The sequence below is a fragment of the Dermacentor silvarum genome, chromosome 1 (genome assembly GCF_013339745.2).
Source record: "Dermacentor silvarum isolate Dsil-2018 chromosome 1, BIME_Dsil_1.4, whole genome shotgun sequence".
Classification (NCBI taxonomy): Eukaryota; Metazoa; Arthropoda; class Arachnida; order Ixodida; family Ixodidae; genus Dermacentor; species Dermacentor silvarum.
Window position 1 is genome coordinate 18303790 of NC_051154.1, and position 23806 is coordinate 18327595.

At 46.1% G+C, this 23806-nt stretch overlaps 1 protein-coding gene across 1 annotated transcript in view; it reads left to right on the forward strand.

Moving 5' to 3' along the window:
- The window catches only part of LOC119457502 (insulin-degrading enzyme-like), a 157329-nt gene that overhangs the window by 16124 nt on the left and 117399 nt on the right, over positions 1-23806 (forward strand). Inside the window, exons 7-10 of the mRNA XM_037719091.2 lie at positions 6222-6344; positions 7577-7779; positions 14063-14135; positions 18397-18489. Coding sequence (XP_037575019.1) covers positions 6222-6344; positions 7577-7779; positions 14063-14135; positions 18397-18489 — 492 coding nt within the window. The remainder of the gene's footprint in view (positions 1-6221; positions 6345-7576; positions 7780-14062; positions 14136-18396; positions 18490-23806) is intronic.

Sequence of the window (23806 nt, forward strand, 5' to 3'; positions counted from 1 at the left end):
TTTTAAAGTGCATTTATGTTGACTTGTATGTAGATGCTGAAAAAAAAATGTTTTTTTATGAATTTAGAAAGCTTTCATGTCACTCTTTAGGTTGGTATTTAGTTATTGGACTAGTTGGTATTTAGAGGAAGTCATATTCCGGCGTGTAAGAAAAAAAACAAAAAAATGAGTGCAGAGACAGGACAGGTAGACTGCTGGGTTTTACCTGTCCATTTTGGCACTATCCTGTAAATTTTTGGTTACTTTCAATTGTTTATTTTATATCACTAACCTAAAAGCATACTGGATATGCATGAGAAACAAGTACATACATAGTGCAAAGACTCACTCATGTGTATCCTGAAACAGATGGAAAAGGGCACAATCACTTTTTGTGCGCTTTCACTAGGAACAGTGCAGCCGCTAGCCCTACATACATTGTGGTGGTAGGCACGAACGACATGGAAAACCATTTTGGAACCAGTGTTCATACAGAGAGAGACTAACAAAACCAGCCAGCAGTTATGAACAGCAAAGATTGCACAAGTAATTTTTAGATATTTATCCTTTCAGCTTTGGATTTTTTATGTGCGAGTAAATTTGCTCCACTTTCATTGATTGATGCCATTAAAGCCAAAGAAGTTACGTTAACATTCTTTTAAATCGAAGGTTTAAATCGAAGTTAAATGACAGATTCTGGTATGAATACTATTTAGTAAATGTGTACACAACAACTCTGGGAACCAGGTAGCAGACAGTAACATGGAACAAAAGTGACCTCAAAAAAGTACTACAGTGTAGACCGCTTATAATGCAAGTCGCCGGAGTCGCGAATATCCGCACTATAAGCGGTACTGCAACAATTTTCAAGGCCCGCACATATGCAAAACATGTGCACCGAGCCGCCACGCGCATGCGACACTCGAAGAATGCAGCTAGAACGTTTGCATTCAATTTACAGTCGAATCTTGTTAATTCAAACCAAATCACGCGGCGGCGCCTCCGACCGGCATTGCTCCAGCACCGCCATAGAGTAAAAGCTTAGGAGAGACCCCTCAATGTCGCGCGCGAACAAAAAAAAAAAAAAAAACGAAAAACAAATGCGGCAGAAATTTCACCCTCTCTCAAATGGCAAGGTCGCCGATTCTGTGTTGCGCCGGAACATGCGTGTACGAGCCGACGTCTCAGCCACGCTACCGTAGCCACACGTAGAAAATGGCAGTGAACCCTTCTTTCTCCTTTATGCTTCCTCTACTTTCTAGTCACGTGTTGACCTCGCATGCTGCGGCTACGGCGCAGGGGGAAGCAGCGGCGCAGTCCCAGGCCGGCCAACGAAACTGCCCACGCCGGCCAACGCCCGCTTCCCGATAACGGCAGAAAACGAAACTTCGGGAAGCTGGCGCCGGGCCGGCTGGAGCGGCGGCGCCTGCACGGCGGCGGGCGCGCACGGTGACAGTCGAAAGTGCTACGAGGGAGGGCGAGGGGAGCCACTGAAGCGGCGGAGTTGCCAAGGCGAAATCTGCTTCCCTGCTGCCCTCCTCCCTCACATTTCACGGTCTCCGCATGCGCACTTCGCCGTGCCGTGCCGGCGCCGCCCGCTCCCTGAAGTTTCGTTTACTGCCGTTATCGTGAAGCGAGCGTTGGCAGTTTCGTGGCCCTCGCTCGCTATGCACGCCGTGAAATTTCACGACTCGCACTCAAGATTCTGGTTTCAGCCTCACTGGCTGTTCGTTCGCACCACGTGCCCTTCTCCTCCACTTCGTCTCTCTTTCTTCCTCGAACACTCCTTGGGGCGCCCGTTTGAGGGTAGCGTTCGCCGTCTCCGCTGACTTCCGTACTTCCAGGCAGCCGCACTGTAACCGGTATTTCGTTTCCCGCAACTGCACTATAAGCGATACGTGTATACATGGAGTGCTATGGGTAAATTAACGGGAGTCTGAAGAGACCGCACTATATCCGGTCCTGCACTATAAGCGGTTACGTTATAAGTGGTCTATACTGTACATATTGAAAAAACATGGATTGATGCACCGAGCAAGAAAAACCTGAAATTTAATGACGTTTCGACTCCCCTTATGGGAGCCTTGTTCACAATAAAAACCAATGTTCCATTTGATCCTGCCACAGCACCCAAGCCACTTTATTACCGACTACTCTGTCACAATGGATCAGCTCCTGCACTTTAGTGCCTTCCAAAAATACATAAGCAAGTTGTTCCTATGCGGCCCATTGTTGTCTACACCCGTTCACCTTTGTTCAAGCTATCCGGTTTCTTATGTCGGGTTATTTTGTCGCTCATTGGCAGAGTCGTTACCCACTTGTGCAATTCCGGTGACTTTATTGAAAAGGTACGAAACATTGTCCCTGCTTATGATGATGTCATGATCTCATTTGATGTTAATTCGCTATTCACCAGCGTTCCAGTAGAACTGCCTTTAAAGGTTTGCACTGCTGCCCTCGAAACTGACCGACTGCTGCTCATCAGGTCTCCAATTGACATTCCAGACCTGTCCCGACTCCTTAGGTTCTGTTTGTCAAACACATACCTTGTCTTCCAACAACTTTTACCTGCAAATGGATGATATGCCTGTGGGTGCATCTATTTCTGTTTCTGCTGCCAGTCTTGTCATGGAGGACATAGAACTTTGGGTGTTCGCATGTTTCACGCCCTCTCCAAAGGTTTTTCTAAGATACGTCGATGACTGCTTCTACATAATTCACAAATATGCTCTCTCTGCTTTCACTGCTCATCATAACAGTGTGGAAAAGGCGATTCAGTTCGCCGTCGAGCGAGAAGCAAACAGTTCTCTACCGTTTCTTGGCGTTCTTGTCAAGCGCGGTAAGAATGGCATGTCATTCAACGTCTTTTGAAAGTCTACACATACACATCTTTCTGCGACTACCTTGAACGACAGGAATCTCTGTTTCAATGGGAAAGCGGCAGGCATCTTGTAAAGGTGGCATTGCCCTGGCACATGTGAGACCATTGCTCGAATCATGCGCAGAGATCACGCTGATTTCCGATGTCACATCCCATCACCTGTTATGTCGTAATGTGGTCGTGCATGTATCAAATATGCTTCTACTCGTTGTACAAGAAAACTATATGCATGCGCTGAAAACTATATGTGAAACGTTACTGCGTGTTCATGAAACAACAAGGGTCAAATTTGTGCATGTGCCAGCACACAAACTAAGGTAAGTTCTAGTCAACATAAAAGACAAGCTTCCACGTGAAAATTTCGCCGGTGTAGTCTATGTCATATCTTGCGGTGACTGTGAATACAATATATTGGTGAGACAATGTGATTTCAAGGGACAAGTGAAAAAGCATGAGTACGACATCCAAAAACTGCGCGTGGCTTCGAGTGCCCTTGCTGAACATGCTATAGTTAAACCTGCTTATAACGAAGCTCAGTATAACGAATTCCTGGATATAACAAAGTTTTTCTATTCCCCGCCGTTACTCCATAGAAGCACATGTATTTGAGACCTCTATGTAACGGCAGCGGGAGCCGTCGACAACCTAGAGATTTCGCCTCAAATTTTGTCATTTTTGCACGAGCAGCAACCGGAAGCACCTTCTCCGCCGCGACGGAATGCGAAGCCAGTGTACGTGTGCGAGCGTGTGCGAGGCGGGCCTGCATCCCTCGACCCGGCGATCTTGCCGCCGCGGGTGTGACCTTTCCCCCTCTCTTCATTCAAACCTGATCCTGCCGCTTGCTGCAGCTGGCCTAGCCCGCCAAGCCAGCACTCTCCTTTTGCAGTTAATGTTGCCGACACGCTGGCAGACGCCATCACACTCGATGAGCGCAGACATGTTCTGTCAAACGCTGGCGGCGTGTGGAAGCGCCGCTGCAGAAGCGAGCAAACTGACCTTCGTGCTGTTGTCTATCGCTTCAACGCAACCTGAGCGCCGAGAACACACAGCACGCACAAAGCTACGAGCCGGAGACGCACCTACACTGCCTAGACTCTGCCCGCAACACAGATCGCTTTCAAGATACAGCCCGCGTGCTGCCGCACAGTACGCAGTTGACGCTAGAGTATAACGACAACGCCGTCCACTATCCCTCCCCCCTCGCTCCCTCGCCAGTGCCTCGAGCGCAACGGAAGAAGGCGCGCTTCCTCCCTGATTTTCTTAGATTTAGATGCGGTCGTCGGCTCTCCTCGCACGTTTTCATTCGCCCATACCGCATACGGCACGCGGCGACTGCGTTATCGCCCTTGGACTTTATACGGAACATCTATGAGCCAAAACCAATTTTAGGGCCACAGCGCGTCATAGACACCATCTTTAGGCAGCAAATACGGATCTCAAGGGCCACACTTTTGCTGGCGGAAACCGAAAATACGTCATAGTTGTCACCCTCGGCACTTTGGGCGGCCAATGCCATCGTAAAGCCACCAGGCCAAGCGACATGAAAAGTCAAAATAGCTGCTCGGGCCGGCGCGGGGTGGCAGTTCGCAACGTATGATGCTGGGAACGGTCCTACAGTTGCGATGCAACAGCGGGGCTACCAATGCATTGGGTTCTATGGGAGCTGTGCCGGGACCGGCCGAAAACGACGTAACAGCCGGGAAAACGCAGCACCCGGGAACGTAACAGTGGGGTTCTACTGTAACACTATACGACGCTACTACGCCATCGTGACGCTCGCTCTTCGTTTCCATGCCTCGCGCTTGTGGGAAACGACACGCGTGCACGCATCCAGTACCTGGTGTGATATTCCTAGGATGAGTGCTTCGACGAAAATGGAAAACGGGTGCGCGTTAGAATCGAGTAAATACGGTAAGCGTTTCTTTTTCGAATTTTCGTGCCGAACCTGCATATAACGAAATCCTCTTTATAATGAAGTTTTTCGGGCAATTTGTCAATTTCGTTATATCCAGGTTTAACTGCATTTCCCAAAGTGTGGGACGAAACACATGGGCGTTTCAGTTACTTTTGTGCTTCAATGTATAAAACAGCATTTTGATAAAAAAGTAAGCGTAACAACAGTGCATTTTTACGGCGAGTTTGGTGCTACATATCTCCAAACTGGTGTCGTTCTGGAAATTCATTCCAAGTGGTTGCGCCTGACAAGCTCATCGGCTACAATTAGTAAATTGCAATGTCGTAAGGTAATTAACTAAGAAGTTAATTAGTGAATTTTTGTGAATTAGTTGAATATGTGTTTAGATTTCTCGTGCTACTAATGTCCGCCTCATCGAATAACCCAGCTAAATGATAAGAATTATGCTACCTACCACAGGCGATTTCTAAAAATTTCGTAAACTTAAATATGAACTTCCTGTATATAGAACATATTGTATATATTCTTGTAATGAATGCGCTTTTTTTTTTTTTCGAAAAGCCAAAGTAAAGTTGGGGAGGTGCATGTATTATGGGAGGCAAATTTTATGGGAACTTCTTCAAAACAGCAAAAATTGAAAAGTAAGGCCGTAATATAAAAAAATGCATTAGATAACTTTTTACTACATGTACACTGATACCCAAGAAAGTGGATGAGGAGAAGGCCGCTGCTGTAGGCCATTGAACACTTATGCGAGTTTGACTCCCACCGGCAGGAAGTTTTTTTTTTTTTTCCACTTTCCCTTCCTATTTGCTTATTTCTACATTTCAACTTGAAAAGCAGTTAATTCTCCCTATGGTTTCCTTGTCTTCGTCTTTTGGCTTCAAATGGTTGTTCTCACAAAAAAGTGAAGCCCCATGCCCCCCCCCTTAATCTTCTTGATTGTATGATTCAGCAGTTTGGTGTGCCACCTTTTAATGGGTAGCCAATGCATGATGAGATATAACCAAGACTAAAAAATGACACGATTCCATGCATGTTTAAGCAGCCTGTAAGATAGCGACGTTTCTTACTTAGCACAATTGATTTAGAGAAAGTAAAATAAAATGAGACATCTCCTGTAGGGACTGGAGCTGTGACCTTGTGTTTTAATGGTACTTGATGCAGCCTGACATAAGGTTTTTGTCAATATGCGGGGAAGAGGGCTAGTGTTGTATCATGCGGTTGATTGCTGCCAGACAACGTAGGACCATGTGGAAAGTTGGGAAAAACGAATTTTTTAATGCACACTGTTGTACCTTCTTGTGCCACATTACCAGTGCTACTGTAGAGGCTGTATTCAGTAGTTTGCAAAAAAAAAAAGATAGGTTGGAATGAAAATGGGAGAGAAGCTCTTAAAAAATGTTTATAGGCAGCACTTGTGAGTTGTGTAATCATTCTCTACAGGTAACTTGACTACACTTGACACAATTCCCAAATCAAAAGGGCTGATGGTGCGGGACCAACTGCTTAAGTTCCACCAGCAGTGGTACTCCTCCAACATCATGTCACTCGTCGTTCTTGGCAAAGGTGAGGTCGTCTCACTAATCAATTCTGTGCTATTCAGTCCTGGTGATCCTTTTTTTTTTAAATAATAAATCAAAGCTTCAAGCAAACAAAGGGATATGGCACTTTCTATGTGTCTTGCATTTGGCCGGGACCTGTGTTGCAAGTGTGTTTCAAGAGACTTGTCTCACGATCTCCCACACGGTGTGCACATGGCTTTTGCTGGTACTGTGGTACTGCCAGTAGGCTAGTCGTCTTGTTACTATGCAGAATGTTTATGAGCAGCAGTGTTTGTTCGAGTGCCCAGGTTAGGCACATTGTGGTCTTTGGCTATTGCTAATGTTCTTGTCACAGAGAGTGCAAGCACTCGGTGGGTCTTAGGTGGGGAATGTGTCACTGGGCAAAATTCCTTGAGCATGGCATTAAATTCACTGAGGACCTCCTACTACCAGCAATGCAGGCTGTGGTAGCACTGTTGTTCTCCCTTCTTGCAAGTCATTGACAAAAGGACACTAAAGAGCAATAATAAGTAAGCTTTATTAGTAAATTATGCTTCAGCAATAGCAATGTAGCCATTCTTACCATGAGAGGAGGCCTAGTAAGCCAGAAAAGATGCAGAAACAAAAGCATGGTGGTGCTGTAACTCTGAATTTTTCACAACAGGATGTCGTGACGGTATTAATTTTGGCAGTGTATGCTTTGGCTGAGTTGTTTGGTAGAGAAGGACTGCATTTCATTCTAAAGGAACCAAAGAGTATCAAGAACTTCTTTTGTGCCAAAGGGCTGTGGCACTGCACTGCTAAGATCATGGCCACGGGTTCAATCTTGTCCACGGCGGCCGCATTCTGATAGAGGCGAAATGCAAAAACACTTGTGCATTTAATTTAGGTGCACGCTGAATTTAATCCAGAGTCCCCCATTACGGTGTGCCTCATAATCAGATCGTGGTTGTGACATGTAAAACCCCATAATTTTTTTTTTGCTCTTGTGCCAAACTGGAAGTTTAGCCTTTATTTTCTCCTCTGGTAATCAACCCTTTAAGTGAAGTGGACGAAAACCATAATAGAATAAGTGGTTGATCTAATTTAGTTCTGCTCTTTCATGTCTCTTTTAGGAATGCAGTTGGGATCACAGGGTTTAAACTAGTGCACTGTGCCTGAGCTCTAGTGTGTTCTCTTCACATTTTTTGCCAATATTAATGAGGCATTGAGCCATGCCTACCTAAAATAAACAAAGTGTCATGGTAACACTTGCAGAGTCCCTGGATGAACTAGCACGCATGGTGGTGCCGCTGTTCTCAGTTGTACCCAACAAAGGTGTGGAACGACCAACTTGGCCACAACACCCTTATGGTCCTGAACAGCTGGGCTTGCAGGCACATGTCGTGCCTGTCAAGGACAACCGGTTCCTGTACATGACATTTCCCACTCCAGACCTGAGGCAGTACTACAAAGCTGGAGTAAGAGCACGCTTATCATTCCTGCTGTGATGCTTTCCTGTAGATGCAATTGAAAAACAAGTGCTTGTTTCTGCACAGTTCTCTGCAAGAAAAAGTGGCCATATGGTATACAGTGGAATCTCGATGATACGAATCTCACGGGGTCACGAAAAATATTCGTATTATCCGAAATTTGTATCATCGAAACGCAATTAAAACTAGCCAAATGAAGGGGGGACGCGGGGATCAGATCGCGAAAATCGCGAGAACAATCGATTTTTGAAAACCACGCGTTTCGGTATCTGCAACGCCTAATCTACGCTGTATCAAAATGGTTTGGCTGAAAACGCACTAAAAGTGCCCGAAAAAGATTAATTCGTCAGTGCGCAGGATGAGAAAACAGCTTTAAATCGCGCAAAATGCCCGCAGTTCGCGGAGACATATCTCGTATTTTCCGCCACCGAGCGCCGCCATCTTGGTATCGTTCGAAAGGTCAAAGTTTCGCCGTTCCGCTTCTCAGTTCGTCCGTAGTCGCCATCTTGTAACAAACGCACCAACACAAAAGAAGCGCGGGTCTGCGATAGGTAGTCACACGGGCCCTCCGATGAAAGCGGGCCTCCGATTGGCTGCCGTGCTGAAAGGCGTCTCTCCAGTGGTTGCTGCTCTGGCAGGGGCAAGATGGCAACCGCAGTTGTCTGCTTCGTAAACTACGCCGGCGTCTTCACTTGACACACACAATTCGGATTACTGAGAGCTCCCAGGTTAGTGACGGAGCGACGATGGCGAATAAAATTTGGACGAAGCACGCCTTCGGAATACGGAAGCGCTCCTACGGCAAGAAAAATACGGCGATTAGCGGGAGAAGCGGAGGAGCACCGGACTGAACGTGCCGCGCTACCTTGCACCCTGGATTACGTGCCGCGCTATCTTGCATCATGTGACTCTGGCAGCGAAACAGACAATCGCCCTGTGCCATCGGCACCGATAACACAGTCGACGGAAGACGCGCCAACGGAGGCTCCCGCGCCTCGGCGTACGGCCGTGCGAATCAGCCGAGACCGTATCTCGGTAGACAGCTCGCTGCGACTAGGCAAAATGGTGCAAACACAAAGAACGTGGCCCGAAGCACAGCAGCCACTCCGTCCGGCTGATGGCACGCGGAAAAGGAGGAAAAGCACAAAAGCGTCACCGCTTCAAACTCTTCGCGCCCAGTCGCGGCCTCCGTGCTGTCCGGCACGGCGTGTCTGCGCGTCCGCGCAGACACGCCGTGCCGACGCCGTGGCCGTCGGTGGGGCGGCGTTTATTCATATCAACCGACGCGGGTCGAAAATCGATTCGTAACAACCGTTCTCTAGCACATTGCAAAGTAATGGGGCTCGGCCGGGACGACAGAAAAATTCGTACAGTGTAAACAGCTTATAACGTAAGTCGCCGGAGTCGCGAATATCCACACTATAAGCGGTACCGCACTATAACCAAAGCAACAATTTTCAAAGCCCGCACATATGCAAAACATGTGCACCGAGCCGCCACGTGTATGCGACAGTCGAGAAATGCGGCTAGAACGTTTGCATTCAATTTACAGTCGAATCTCTTTAATTCGAAGCAAGCGAAGCCTCTGACCGGCATTGCTCCGGCACTTAGGAGAGACCCCTCAATGTCGCGCGCTAACAAAAAAAAAAAAAAAAACACGGCGGAAATTTCACCCTCTCTCAAATGGCAAGGTCGCCGATTCTGCGTTGCGCCACAACATGCGTGTTCGTGCTGACGTCTCAGCCACGCGTAGAAAATGGCAGCGAACCCTTCTTTCTCCTTTATGCTTCCTCTACTTTCTAGTCACGTGTTGACCTTGCACGCTGCGACTATGGCGCAGAGGGAAGCAGCGGCGCTGTTCCAGGCCGGCCAATGAAACTGCCCGGCAAACGCCCGCTTCCCGATAACGGCAGAAAACGAAACTTCGGGGAGCTGGCGCCGGGCTGGCTGGAGCGGCGGCGGGCGCGCACGGTGACAGTCGAAAATGAGGGAGCTACGAGGGTGGGCGAGGGGAGCCACCGAAGCGGGTGAGTTGCCGAGGCGAAATCCGCTTTCCTGCCGCCCTGCTCCCTCACATTCCACGGTCTCCGCGTGCGCCCTTCGCCGTGCCGTGCCGGCGCCACCCGCTCCCTGAAGTTTCGTTTTCTGCCGTTATCGTGAAGCGAGAGTTGACCGGCGTTGGCAGTTTCTTGGCCCTCGCTCGCTATGCGCGCCGTGATATTTCACGACTCGATTCGCACTCAAGATTCCGGTTTCAGCCTCACTGGCTGTTCGTTCGCACCACGTGCCCTTCTCCTCCACTTCGTCTCTTTCTTCCTCGAGCACTACTTGGGGCGCCCGTTTGAGGGGAACGTTCGCCGTCTCCGCCGACTTCCGTACTCCCAGGCAGCCGCACTGTAACCGGTATTTCGTTTCCCGCAACTGCACTATAAGCGATATGTGTATACATGGAGTGCTATGGGAAAATTAACGGGAATCTGAAAAGACTGTACTATATCCGGTCCTGCACTAAAAGTGGTTACGTTATAAGTGGGTTATACTGTATCATCTGGAAATTCGTATTAGCCGTGATCGTATCATCGAGATTCCACTGTATCTTATTCAACTTATAATGATGCTATGATGTTACCTTGATAGCATAGAACACATCCATGACTCTGTTTTGTTGCATAAGGGTAACATGTTTTCATTTAAACTGTCAAGGGCCGAGAATAGTTATGAGAAAAATACTCGCAAGACCCCTAATTTTGAGTTCATATCTGAAACTTTAGGGAGGTAGAGAAGGGAGGCCATTTTCCAAGTCTAGAAAGTGTTAAAAATTTCTGAAGCCACTGTTTCTTCTGCAAAAAATTTTCAGAGCAGTGTTTGCTGGTGTGCAGCAATGTTGCATGTGCAGGAAGACAATACTACTTGTATTGGATGGTATTTGACTCAAAAGGTCCCCAGAATTGAACATATTTTGTGCAGAAGGCTTACCACTAAGAGGTAGATGTACAACAGCTGAGTGTTTTCCACTTGCTTGTGTTGTGGGGTCTAGGTTTTAAGGGATACTGTTTGAACATGTAATGAAAAAAAATATCTATATATGTGAGGTCTTCATTCTGTTTTATATTTAACATGTGTTACTGTGTTAGTTTTGAGAATCAGTGAAATCATGAAAATAGAAGCCCGCTGGGCTGCGCATAGACCACATGGAGCCGTTTCAAAATGCCGGCAGTAATATTCTCGGGTCATTTTAGCGTCCATTGGCACCGGACACATCGTCGTCTACGGGCAATGGCATCACTGGCACTGTGCCTAAACAGCTTGCTTGGCACAGAATCGAGACGATTGATCCTAATGCACAATTTGAAGCCAGTCATCTGACCATAACTAGTTCCAGACATCCAAAAAGCTGATGCTGCTACTTTCTGCATCGCAACGAATTCCAAACAATTTCACTTCTGAAACTGAGGAAGAGCGCAATTGTCACGCCTTTAACAGACATCCACGCGTGACGCAGCATTTTCGGCTCACCAGTCGCACAAGCATGAAGCGAGCATCCTTATCAAGCCTTGATCTCGTTGTGTGCTGGCATGCTGGCTTCTTTTGGGCACAGCACTAGGCTGATCGCGCCTGCTCAAAAGTGCTGATCATCTTGCTCAAGGTCACCATTAATATGCTGGACCACATTGATGCATCACTGAGTGTCTTGAACGAGTGGAGGAAAAAAAAATTCACTTACAATTACGATACTCCCTAATGCGAATTTTAAGCGCAGCTGTTTAGGTGTTTTGAATTGGCCAGATATTGTGGCAAAGAATTTGATTCTTAATGACGGGGTCCTCTCAGCGGTGGCGCTGAGCTCAGGTAGTTCGTTTAGCATCAGTGGCATTTCCACCGGTTGTGTCACTCATTGTTCAGAAAGAAAGCGTGAACATAAGAATGTGTGGCTCGCGCGGAGCGCATTCTCTAGCGGCAGTGGTGCAGGCAAAGTAGGGAACGCGCAGTGGGTCTGAAGCCCACGCCAGCGCTTTGTTTCCATATATGGTATTGGTGGATGCGCTCGCCACATGCCTGGTCGCTGCCGTTCAGCACATCTTGTGTGGCACTTCACTTTCCTCCTCACTCTTTTGCCATACTCTTCTCCTCTGTTTTCCTCTTCATGTTTTTGCTGCGCCCTACTCCTCCGCTTTCCTCCTCGTGCGCTCTTCACTATCACAGTCTTTCATCTTCCGCTGAGCTCGGCGTTCGCTCTTTCATCTTTCACTATGCTCATTCGCTCAGTTACGACAGCACTCAACGCAGGAACGGGCGCCTAAGAGCTGCGCTCTAAACATAATTTGACTCCGAGATCACCGCTGCTGTGTGAGGCCACAACAAAGTGGCAGCGAGCTGCCGAGAAAGTTCGCGCGAGCAGGGATAGAAAAAAGAAAAAAAAGATAAGCGGGGAGTGCAGGCCCGCGTCAGCGTCTGCATCGGCTAGCGAGCTGCCGCTGGGTGAAAAGCGAGTACAAGGGACGCTGCTGGCGCTGCCCTGTTTCTGCTTTCATGGTATTTTTGAAGTTGAAATTAATCCGAAGTCTGGTGCAAAATCTTCGAAATAAGAGGTGAAAAACACATGGGTTGTCACCATGGCCAGAAAAATATTTTGACTTGACCAACGTTTAAGAGATATCAGGGTTAGAGTGTACAAGGGTTTACTGTATAAAAATACATACTGCATTTGTTTTAATAGTAGTCAACTACCGTTATCTGGCCTATAAGTCGCACCCCCCTCAAAATGGCAGTTTTCCTGGAAAAAAAAGTATATAAGTCGCACCAGTGTATAAAATGCATCTGTTCATTCGTGACCCCCATTCACTTCGTGACATTTGAAAAAATCCTGCATTATCGGCTCAATAACTTTTTTCATATGATACAGCTTTTTTCAGAATCACAACATGGTTTTCGTAAGGGACGGTCAACCGAATCAGCATTATTAGAATTGAAAAAACATGTACTAATAAACATTCAAAAGAAACTAATAACTCTAGCCTTATTCATAGATTTCAGCAAGGCATTTGATTCACTTGATCATAAAATTTTAGAACATGAGTTATCAATCTGTGGAATACGTGGTAAGCCTTTATCTTTAATTAGATCTTACCTTACAAAGAGAAGCCAGTATGTATGTATCGGCACGCATAAATCTTCCTTACTAACAATAACGACAGGCGTACCGCAAGGAAGCGTATTGGGACTGCTTCTGTTTAATGTTTACATAAATAGCATAACTAACATTGATTTGACAGTAAAGCTCATTATATATGCAGATGATTGCACCATGCTTATTTCTGGTCCTGATGCGACCAAACTGACTGTTGGCTGTAATAATATACTTGACAAAATTGTTCGCTGGTCTTTTTCAAACTGGCTTAAAATTAATCCTTCAAAAATGAAAGTTATGTTTTTTCAAGCCAGAAACAAGGCTATTAGGCTAGAGCACGTCATTAGATGTGGTAATGATAACTTTGAAATAGTTGAACACACTATTCTCGGCATTTTAGTTGTAGGGGCACATTGTTTTGTATTTTGAACCTATTAAAACTGCGTGAGGATTAGATTTTGGGGCGTGTTAGAATTGGGTTAATACTGTCAAATAAAGCAGCAGTGTGTTTAAGGATTTCTTCTGCATCTTCTTGTAACTCAATGCACTGGATAATTTGGTGAATTTTATTGGTGCATCAATGTTGAATTAACTGAATATGACTGTACTAGTATATGTTTAAAATTTAATTTGCAGGATATTACTGACCTCTCATTATGGTCCAAGCAGAACAGACATAAGAATAGACAATAAAAGCATTGAAACAAAAATAGACATATCGAGGTTCATGCATGCCAACAAGGAAATATCTAATGAATAAACAATTTTATCAAAACACTGAACTTGTCAGAGGCAGCATCTCCCAGGTGATGTTAGGCAGTGTTTCACTTGAAAAAGGTGCATTCTTTCAAACTTGCTGTCACTGCCATATGTGTACATCTTTGACTAACTGGCACTTATTTTCACTACTTTATATGTACAGCAGTGACCCTCAAATGGTTAATAAACATTATGCAAAAATTGTAAAGTACATTTCTTCGTATACATTGTCTGACTTAACCCAGATGGTGGACCTCGGGCTAGAATCACAAATAAGGTGTTAACATGTGGCATGGTGCTACCGTGCTTGCCAGAACAATACTTCAAGCTGTTTGAAGTTTTGTGTTGATACTGTGTTGATAGTATGTTTCGTTGTCTTTGTAGCCCGGAGACTATGTTGCCCACCTTATTGGACATGAAGGCCCTGGGAGCTTGCTTTCAGAGCTGAAGGCACGAGGTGAGCTTTTTAAACATCTCTGGTGGTCATTTAAGGGGGGAGGCTACACTTGAAAGCCAACTTTCTTATTTATGGTAAATCTTAATCACATTTGGCACACTTTGTGCATTTGGTGTGCTGATTCCAAAAATGCAATTGTTTTAGTCCTTTGACAAGTAGTTCCTGATAATCATACCGTAGAAACTGGGTTCTCTTGTTTGTAGAAAAATGTGAATTTAGACAAAAAACGAAAACAAAAAAAAAAAACAGAGTGGTTAGAATATAGAAAAATAAAATGTCAGATGTGCACTAAAATATAAACCAGTGTCCTAGGTCAATTTGAACTAAATGTAGGGCCCATAAAAGTTGCCTGAAAAAATGCTATCTTGACATGTGAAACATGTGGCTCATATGACTAAAAAGATATCTTAAAATTAGGTTTTGGGTGCACTCCATGCATTTATCTTTTAGGTAAAAAAGGAATAAATACAATAGCTAAAATAGAATGGAAGCCATTTTCTCTCTAAAATTGCGAGTGTGTCAAAATTGTTGTTTTGAGAAATCAAGGAAAAACATTTCAAAGTACTGGTATTCGGACAAAACTTGCAAAATCTTCTACAGTGTAGACCGCTTATAGCGTAAGTCGCCGGAGTCGCGAATATCTGCACTATAAGCGGTACCGAACTATAACCAAAACAACAATTTTCAAGCCCTGCACGTATGCAAAACATGTAGATCAAGCATGCAGACACGCTTTGTACTATCGCGTGCACATTGCGATTACGTTTTCGCCAGTGAGCTGGCGAAAACATAATCGCCATGCAGCCGTTGCTCTTCAAGCTCGACAGCTTTGCACAGAGTCATAACGAAACAACTGTTTGCCCCAACCGCTGCGGAAAAAACCGTGACCACTAACGGCGCGATTATGAACGGCGACTTTGCGGTGCTGAAGGCACGCGTCCGATGCACGCACCAAGTCTGGACGAATGAACTACCATTCGCTGTAACACCTGCAGTCGAAACTGCGGTCGCCATCTAGGCGATCATCGATGGCAACTACGCAGTTTTTTAGGCACACGGCCGACGCGCGTACCGAGTAAAAACGAAACTACTGTTCGCCGCAACCGCTGCGGAGAAAACCGCGGCAGCTATCGACGCGATCGTGGATGACTGCTACGCAGTTACGAAAGCCCGCGGCCAACACGATGTTATGTGCGGCGGTACAAGCAAGAATACAGGCTCTAAAGACACAAATAGGCTCGAAGCATTCCGGCGTTGCTATCATTCACATACGATTTCAACTGATGGCTGTGGCGATGCGGACTCCGCCGCTTCGTTTCGGTTGGACGCTAGCGCTGTTCTTGCTCTTTTGCGTAGCACATTTGCGGCGCTCCTCGCTCACTGAGCTCCGAAAGTAGTCCGAATTAACGAGAGTTTGATTGCATTGAATAATGCATACGCTGGCCGGGAGCACGCACCTTGTTGAGAAGCGTGCTCGCTGCCGCCCTTGTCGGCGAGACTTTTCCGCGGAAGCCGCATTAAAAGCGGTATTTCGTCTCCCGCGGCTGCACTGTAAGCGGTATGCGTATACATGGAGTTCTATGGGAGGGTAAACGGGAGTCGGAAAAGGCCGCGTTGTAGCCAGTTCGGTATTATAAACGGTTACGTTTTAAGTGGTCTATACTGTAGATATGACGGGTCTTTGAAACATGAAAATGACAAAAATGGATCATACTATTTTTTGACCAAGTTACGACCTTTAAGTGCAGCCTCCCCCCTTAAAGGGCTCTTCACCAGGCCACATAGCAAATTTTGTTTATACGCTGGAAATTGTTACACCACATAACAATTTGTAACAATTTCCTACCACTCCCTAGAGTGGTAGAACGGTAGAACGCTCTAGGTATTGGCTATTGGCTCTAGGATATTGGATCTAGGCTATTGTGGTAGAACGCTCTAGCTCCGTTCTACCAGAATAATTTTTTTAATTGGTTCATTATTAGCAGAGATTGAAATGTTTAAAGGGTTGCAAACCCATGATTTCAGGAGGCGAGCTTCACTGCCAACATAGACACTCTTGCCACTTGCCCCCTTCTAGCCTCTGCAAGCAAAGTTCCTTCCCTGCGTTCTCCCATACTAGAGCCGGAGAATCGCATCACATACACGTCATGTAAAGCCCCTCTATTCCGGAAAGTACTGAAGCTCTCCACCACGCGCGTGCTTTCCTCCTTAATTCTTCTCGGATTTCACTCTCCCACGGGCAGGCGCACTGCATACGGCACGCTTTTTAGGCCAGCGGCCACTGGGCGCTGCAGAAAAATCAATGAGTGTGCTTGTTGTTTCAGCCGTTTTAGGCGTTAAGGTTGAATTCATCGTCTAATGACACCGATGCGACTATAGTAAACTTCCGATAGGTCGTGCTGACAAATATTTTAGAAAAAAGGTTGAGATAAAATAGCCGAAGTGCTCTTAAAAAAATAGCTATCAAGCAGTAGTTCAGCGGCTCGCTCTCCATGGCCACATTGCTTTGGCCATTTGTGGCGCGGCGGAGTATGGTATGCGGAAAATTTAAGAAGTGCAGACAATTCATGGGTTCATTTCATATGTGTGGCTTCAAAAAAACTTGAAAAAGATAACCAATAATACCGTATATACTAGCGTAATGAACGCACTTTTTTTCCCAAAAATCCAAAGCAAAGTTGGGGGATGCATTTATTATCCGGGGTAAACTTTATGGGAACTTTTTCTAAACAGCAAAAATTTAAAAGTAAGACAGTAATAATTTGAAAAATGCATTAGATAACTTATCTTTGCAGTAAAAATGCACGTATACTATTTGCAAACCCTAAGAGTGTTGTTATTGCTCTTCACTCTGCATCGGAACCACCAGACCTGTCGTTCTGGTTGTTGGCCGCTTCATCCACATCATGGATCCACAACAGCTAGTCCTAGCAGCCGCTTCCAGCCATCTGCCATTATCGCAAGCATCACGTTGAAGCGCTGCTTTTTGGCACCTGTTGTTTTGACAACCACGCTGCGTGGGTCTCTTTCTACAGCCGTCCTGCTCATCGGCATGTCGAAGTTTATTGTCTGATCAGCATTTACGTTTTGTGAACAGATAAACTTTCTGTGCCGCAGTAGGCGTATAACTCGACTTGGGACCCATCACACACAGCAAAACCAAAGATGGGTACAAAAGCGAGCAACAGACACGCGAATTCGACACTATGCACGACTAGGCTGACTATGCCGACTAAGTGCCGGCCGCCCCTTCTTCACATGGACTCTCCGGTGCGCCACGCTCGGCTACGCATTGCGCGCACGCTCTCTGCTATTATGTCAGAGTAAAGTCCGTAAACTGCGTAAAGTAACTGTTGCAGAGGGCCAGTTATGGTTTTTTTCTCTCTAGAGTCTGTGAGGTGCCTTTGTGCCAGTACTGGCGGCAAGATTGTGATGAGAACAGGCTCAGTGTTATCACAGTCCCTCTTTCCGTCAGGCCCCAAGCTACCATGATAACACGCAGCCTGTTCTTACCCCATGCTTATCGCCAGTGTTCTCTCGTCATGGCTTTGCCATCAGCTTCTCAGTCATCAAACCCACTGCCCCCGCCGGTGTGCTGCCACGGCATGGCAGCATGTCACGGCATGTTGTGCTTGTGACATGCTGCCACTGCACATCACAAGCACAACATTGTGAAAGATATATGGCTTAAAAATAATGCGAACACTGGAAAAAACCACTCTGTCATGACACAACAGCCAATCAGTGCTCAGGAAGTGCTGGCGCACTGACAGGGAGGAGTAAAGAGAGGAGGACCGTGGCGCGGGTGGGGATGCGGCGGCAAAGATCTAAAGGTATCGCTACTGCCCAGAATAAAGGGGCTTTAACGTCTTGGTCCCAGCTTTTTTTCTTTTTTTTTTTTTTTTTCTCGCATGTTCACTGCGCGGCCCACTTCCGGTGACAGTATCGCGTGCGAGCCTGCGAGCTGTTGCGTTTGTTTTGTTTCGCTCTGTGCACGATCTTGCGAGCTATGCATGAGAACACCTGCGTTGTCTGATGGATCCCTTAGTGTGCGCATGTTTAGAGAGGCTGGCCCAGCTCGTGGATCCTTACCGTGATACATCGCATCGTTGTGGATCTAATGTACCACACACGTGAAGAAGGATGTTTAATGCTTTTCAGAGAAAATTCTTTTTTGTCTTTTAATTTCTTGAAAAACCTGTTCTCAAGTATTTGAATATGAACTTGTTTGATAGACATAGACTGTAATTTGCTTTTGCAGGCTGGGTCAATTCTCTGGTGGGTGGAGAGAAAGATGGTGCACGAGGCTTCAGTTTTACCATTGTCAATGTCGACCTCACTGAAGAAGGCATAGGTAAGTAGAGGCACTCTTATATTTCAATGGGCCCCTTTGATTTACTGTTGCTCAGCTAGGCTGCTGGTAATTTGTCTCCTTGCAAGAAGGCCTTGCCATTGTCACATGGCTGGCACTCGTAGAAATCCAAAAGGCTGGCTGTCAAAGTTGGACAGACTTTGTGCTTAGAAAAATATGGAGTGTGTTGTTGGTATGTCCCACAAAAAAAGGAATTTTGGTTCCCTAATGTAAAAGGTTAGATTAGTTTTTGTTTGTGATGTTGTGGAGATGCGTTTTCACAAGGCTTACCCTCCATTCGATGGTCAGGAAAGGGCACGACGTTCCTGCACTCTACAACGCCCAAAGGCTCTATGGCAGGGTCCGTCGACTCTCCGACATGGCGCAGAGATGGCTATATAGTCGATTGCCAACAAGCACAGTTTTTTTATTAACCCAAGATATACAGCGTAGACAGCTTATAACGTAACTCGCCGGAGTCGCGAATATCCGCACTATAAGCGGTACCACACTATAACCAAAACAACTATAACCAAAACAACTCTAGATTCCGTATTCGCTTACCGTACTTTCCGGTGTATAAGACGTGTTTTTTTTTTCTAAATTGTTCACCGGTGCGTCTTATCGAACGGTGCGACTTATTTTCCTTTTTTTTTTTTTCCGGGAAAACGGCCGTCAAAATCGGATTCGATGTTATGACCACGCGAAGCGCGCCGGTTGACATAATTGCTACGTGTTCTGTGCGCGCTATCGAGGTGCCGGGTTCTTCTCGTGATCGAGTTCCCGAGCGCCGTGCGAGAAGGACGGAGCAGCAACGCAAGCGGCGGTAGGCCGACCACGAGTCGGCCGACCCCAAATTCGTCACATCTGCAGATAGCTGACAAGATACGGCGCACACCACTGCGCAAACTACGAGTACAAACCTCACCCTCCCTCCTGCGCTGCCTTCCCGCTTTCCTCCTTTGTACGCGATTCGGCTCACCGTCGGACGCTTTCACTCGCACATGCAGCGTATGGCGCGCGGGGACGATGTTATCGCCCTTTATCGCCCTTGGACTTCATACGGAACATTGTGGCAACCACGAGAGCAGAAATGTGCCTGGAGCGGGAATATATGGCACCCATACGCTTGCGTGTTACCCGCGTTCACGGAAAGAAATGTCACGATTTTTTTTTAAAATTGCCTACCGAACGAAGAGGTGCGTGTTATACACCGTTGTGACATATACGTTTTTTTCTGGAAAAGCTGCCGGTTTGAGGGGGGTGCGTCTTATACAAAGGTGCGACTTATAGACCGGAAAATACGATACTAAATAAATTAACGAGCATGGTGTCACGTGCGCACAAACAAACATGAACACATCTCGCTCGTTGACCGCGGAAACTAACTGCCGAAACGCTCGAGTGTCGAAGCACGGCGAGCGAATTGACCTTCATGCTATCATGCCTCTCGCTTCAACGTGACCTATAAGCGGCGAAAACACGACGCGCGGCCGACTTTCCCCGTCGCAGATTGCTTTCAAGATAGGGCCAAGGCGATCGTATTGCTAAAGTGGATCGTCGCAGATTACGTCCTGCTTCGGTCCACTGAAACCATTCCGCATTGCTTTGCTGGCAAAAATCCTCTTCTGTTTGCACCAGTCCCGAACGCCCATAATGCAGCCCGATTTCCGTCTGTCTCCGCACACATGATCACTTTCCTTTTAAATGCGGCATCATGATGAACTCGGTACTTCATGCTGATAGAGCAGACGCAAAGAACGTGAAGACAGACGGTAGACTATTGCCTAAGCACTTGTACTGCAGCACATGGAGGAAGCTACAGTACCTAAGCTCATGAGTAGCTAAGCTCGACGCGCGTGCGAGGCGGCCATTTTGAAATGCAGACGACTATATGGTAACGCAGATTTAGGTTCGTACTCGATTCTAACGCGCACGCAATTTCTTAACCTGTTTTAGCGGAAAAAGAGTGCGCGTTAGATTCCAGTATTCATTTTCTTAAATAACTGAATCTGAAGCATAACTCGCAGTTATGCTTCAGATTCCAGTAAATACGGTATTTGTGGCTTGAGGGGAGCGTTTGCCGTCTAGGTTGACTGCCGAACTTCCAGGCAGCCGCACTGTAACCGGTATTTCGTATCCTGCAACTGCACTATAAGCGATACGTGTATACATAGAGTGCTATGGGAAAATTAACGGGAGTCTGAAAAGACCGTATTATATCCGGTCCTGCACTATAAGGGTTACGTTATAAGTGGTCTATACTGTAGCATGAGAGTCCTGGCTTGCGGGCAAAGGCTCACTACTAGACTGATTGAGCACACGCACCTGCTGCGCAAGGCTAACCAGTTAGTGGTTGACAAGAACGAGAAGTCATGGGAGCAAAAGTTCCACGTAACGAACTTGTTAGGATCCTGTGAGCATCAGCTGTGGTGAGAAAGTGCTCAGCGGAAGAATGCTTCGGCGGAAAGGGCACCCAGGGGCCACCTCTGGGTGGCCAATCAGGGCGTGTCCCAGTGACGTTTGCTCGCACGGGGACTTGACGTTGGGAGGGAGAAGCATGGTTTGAACAGGAAACAGCTCCGGCACACTAGCCGTGTCCATGTTGCTACTGGGGCGGCAGTTCCCGGAGATAAAACTTGGCACCACTACAATCTGGGGGATGAGGTGCAGGAAGCTACCTCCATCCCCACAATGTCTGGCTGTTGTTTATAACAGACACGTGTGACAATGGCTATTTGACTTTACATACTGGCTGTCCCAACTAAATGTTGCCAAGAATGAAAAAAAAAGTAATGAAGGGCTTTTTGCAAACGGTGATCACTGTATGCTGACGGGTATAGTTCATACTAGTCATAAGTATATTTTTTTTTTCATGAGTGATGAGTTTGTCAATTTAAAGCTGTGGAGTATGTTGAGAAATAACTGATAACAGTGTTTTAGCAACTTATGGGTTGTGTGGTCCTTTTTTTTTTTAATTAAGAAAGAAAGCCTGCAGAAATAACATGTGTCAACGCATCCTCGCACCTGTGATTACAATGCTCTTAAACTCAAGACCCGTCAAATGCATGCATAACTTATCGCTCTAGGGCTGAGTGGCAGTGGTCTTTCCCCAGTGTTTCGGCAGCTTTTGGTGCGCATCTTTGGTCCTGATACGATGTGAAGCGCTGACTTTGAACGTCCGCAAGATGGACAGCATTCTAAAAAATAAAATCTATGCTTGAGACCACCACTTTCGCTGGCACCTGGATGTGTTGCCTTGTGGTACTTGAAAATTTTGTGGGGTTTCTTTTTCTGTCAAAAAAAAAAAAAAAGACTCCACACAAGACCTAGGTTGCTTCAGACGCTGTTGCTCCCTTTCTGGCATCCTCCACTGCTGTTGCACTGATGCTCTATCCATTAGGTAAGCTAACTTAAAGTTAGCTAACCAAATTAACAAGTACATTATTTGAGCCAAATTATAGTACTCATGAATAGTGTGAACAATGGCTTTCAAAATACAGTTGGTGCCGTTTATGTAAAGATGTTCATTATTTTTTTTTGTTCTTAGGGACATATAGCTGGACATTTAGCTGCGTTGTGTGGTATTTTTTTTTAGCTGCTAGGAGTGTTATTTTTGAATACTTGAACAGCAGTTGTTAGTTCAGCAGCATGTTGTGTGTTGACACTCTCTCCTTTGTACCTACCGCAGTGCTTAGTGGCTATGGTGTCCTCGTGCGATCACTTTTGAAGATTGGTTCACTTTTGTGAGACTTGGCACTGGACATGTCCAAGTATATGACTGACAGCACTTCTGGCGCTGTCTTTGCACAGTACCAGGAGCACTGTCAGTGGTATAGTACCTCTACGGGTTTAGTGCCGAGTCTTTTGAAAATGATCATTTGACAATGCCACCCCCTCTGCTGAGCACGCGGTCGCAGCTTCGATTCCCGGCCACTGTGACTGCATTTCGATAAGGCCAAAGTACAAAAACGCTCATTTACTTGGACTTTTTACTGGTGTCACACAGCCACCTTCGATTGCAATCAGGCCCGATCCAGATAGAATTTCTTGATCACAGTTGACAATCATTGCTGCTACGTGATACGATGAATGGATAGACTTTGGGTGTGCTCAAGCGCGCCAGCTGTCCTCAGTGGCTCCAAAGCAGTTATCAAATTTGACTAGTATGCCATAAAAATTGTAATATAAAGCTCTTTTTTTTTCTAGAAAATATTTTGTTTGTCATTGTAGGTAAGGCTATTATCTGCCAATCGTCTGCAACTCTCAGAACCACATGGTTGTCAGCCTATGATCTCGATCAAGAGGCTTGATTGTGATTGTCTGGATCCGGATCAAGCAAAATTGCCATCGAAAGTGACTGTATAGAGGCTCGATCTGGTTCGAGCTCAATCCGGATCAGGCCAGATCACGATTGAAAGTGACCGTGTGACACTGCTATTAGGTGCACATTGAAGAATCCTAAGTGGTCAAGATTAATCCATAGCCCTGCACTACTGTGTCCTTCATGAACCGCTGTACATTTTCGGGACATTAAACACCACAATTTAATATAACTCTCCTTTGTGTTTGTGTTGATTTCGGGGGTTAGAGAAATGCTACCCATTTCTCTGTTAGCTTGTTGGTGATGGAAATTTTTCTTGCTATTTTTTGGCCACGTGTGTGAGGCTGATTGTGCTCTAATGTGCCATTAGAGTCGCTTGTTCTTGCCAGTTTGTGTGTGTGTGTGTGTGTGTTCGTGTCCAGATAGTGACTGTCAGTAAGAGACATAATGCTCATCCGCCCTTCAACATTTGCTTGAGACACTGCGAGAACGTTCCATGCGCCACCAGCATGGAACTCCGACGACTCTAATGTCAAAGGTTAATAAAAGCGGGTCAATGCACCACAGCATGACAAATGTGGTTTACAAGCAAATGCTCTCACAAGACCAACACACAACATGCGTTCACTGAGCTAGGTTGACCAGGTAGTTGTTTACTAACTAGAAGTTGCCTGAACAAAGTTCTGACCCATGCCTGTGGGCCATCTGTCCTTAGTTAGGAAGCACTGAGCAGTTCAGGGCTTATGGGGAGTCACTTGGGAGCCAGTTGGGGCTTGTTTGAGCAACATGTAGCAAAACACCAGGTTGTGCTAGCTGGTTCATGTTAATATTCTCTTTAAAATAAATGTTATTTGCAAGGAAAGCCAATAGTATTGTGAAACTAGTAGCTGTGACTACATTTGCGACTGGGGACATTTTTCCATGTAAAATTTAACAGATAAACCATAGTTCATCTTTGAAACTTAGTCTAATCTTACCAGAATTAATGCAGGTTAG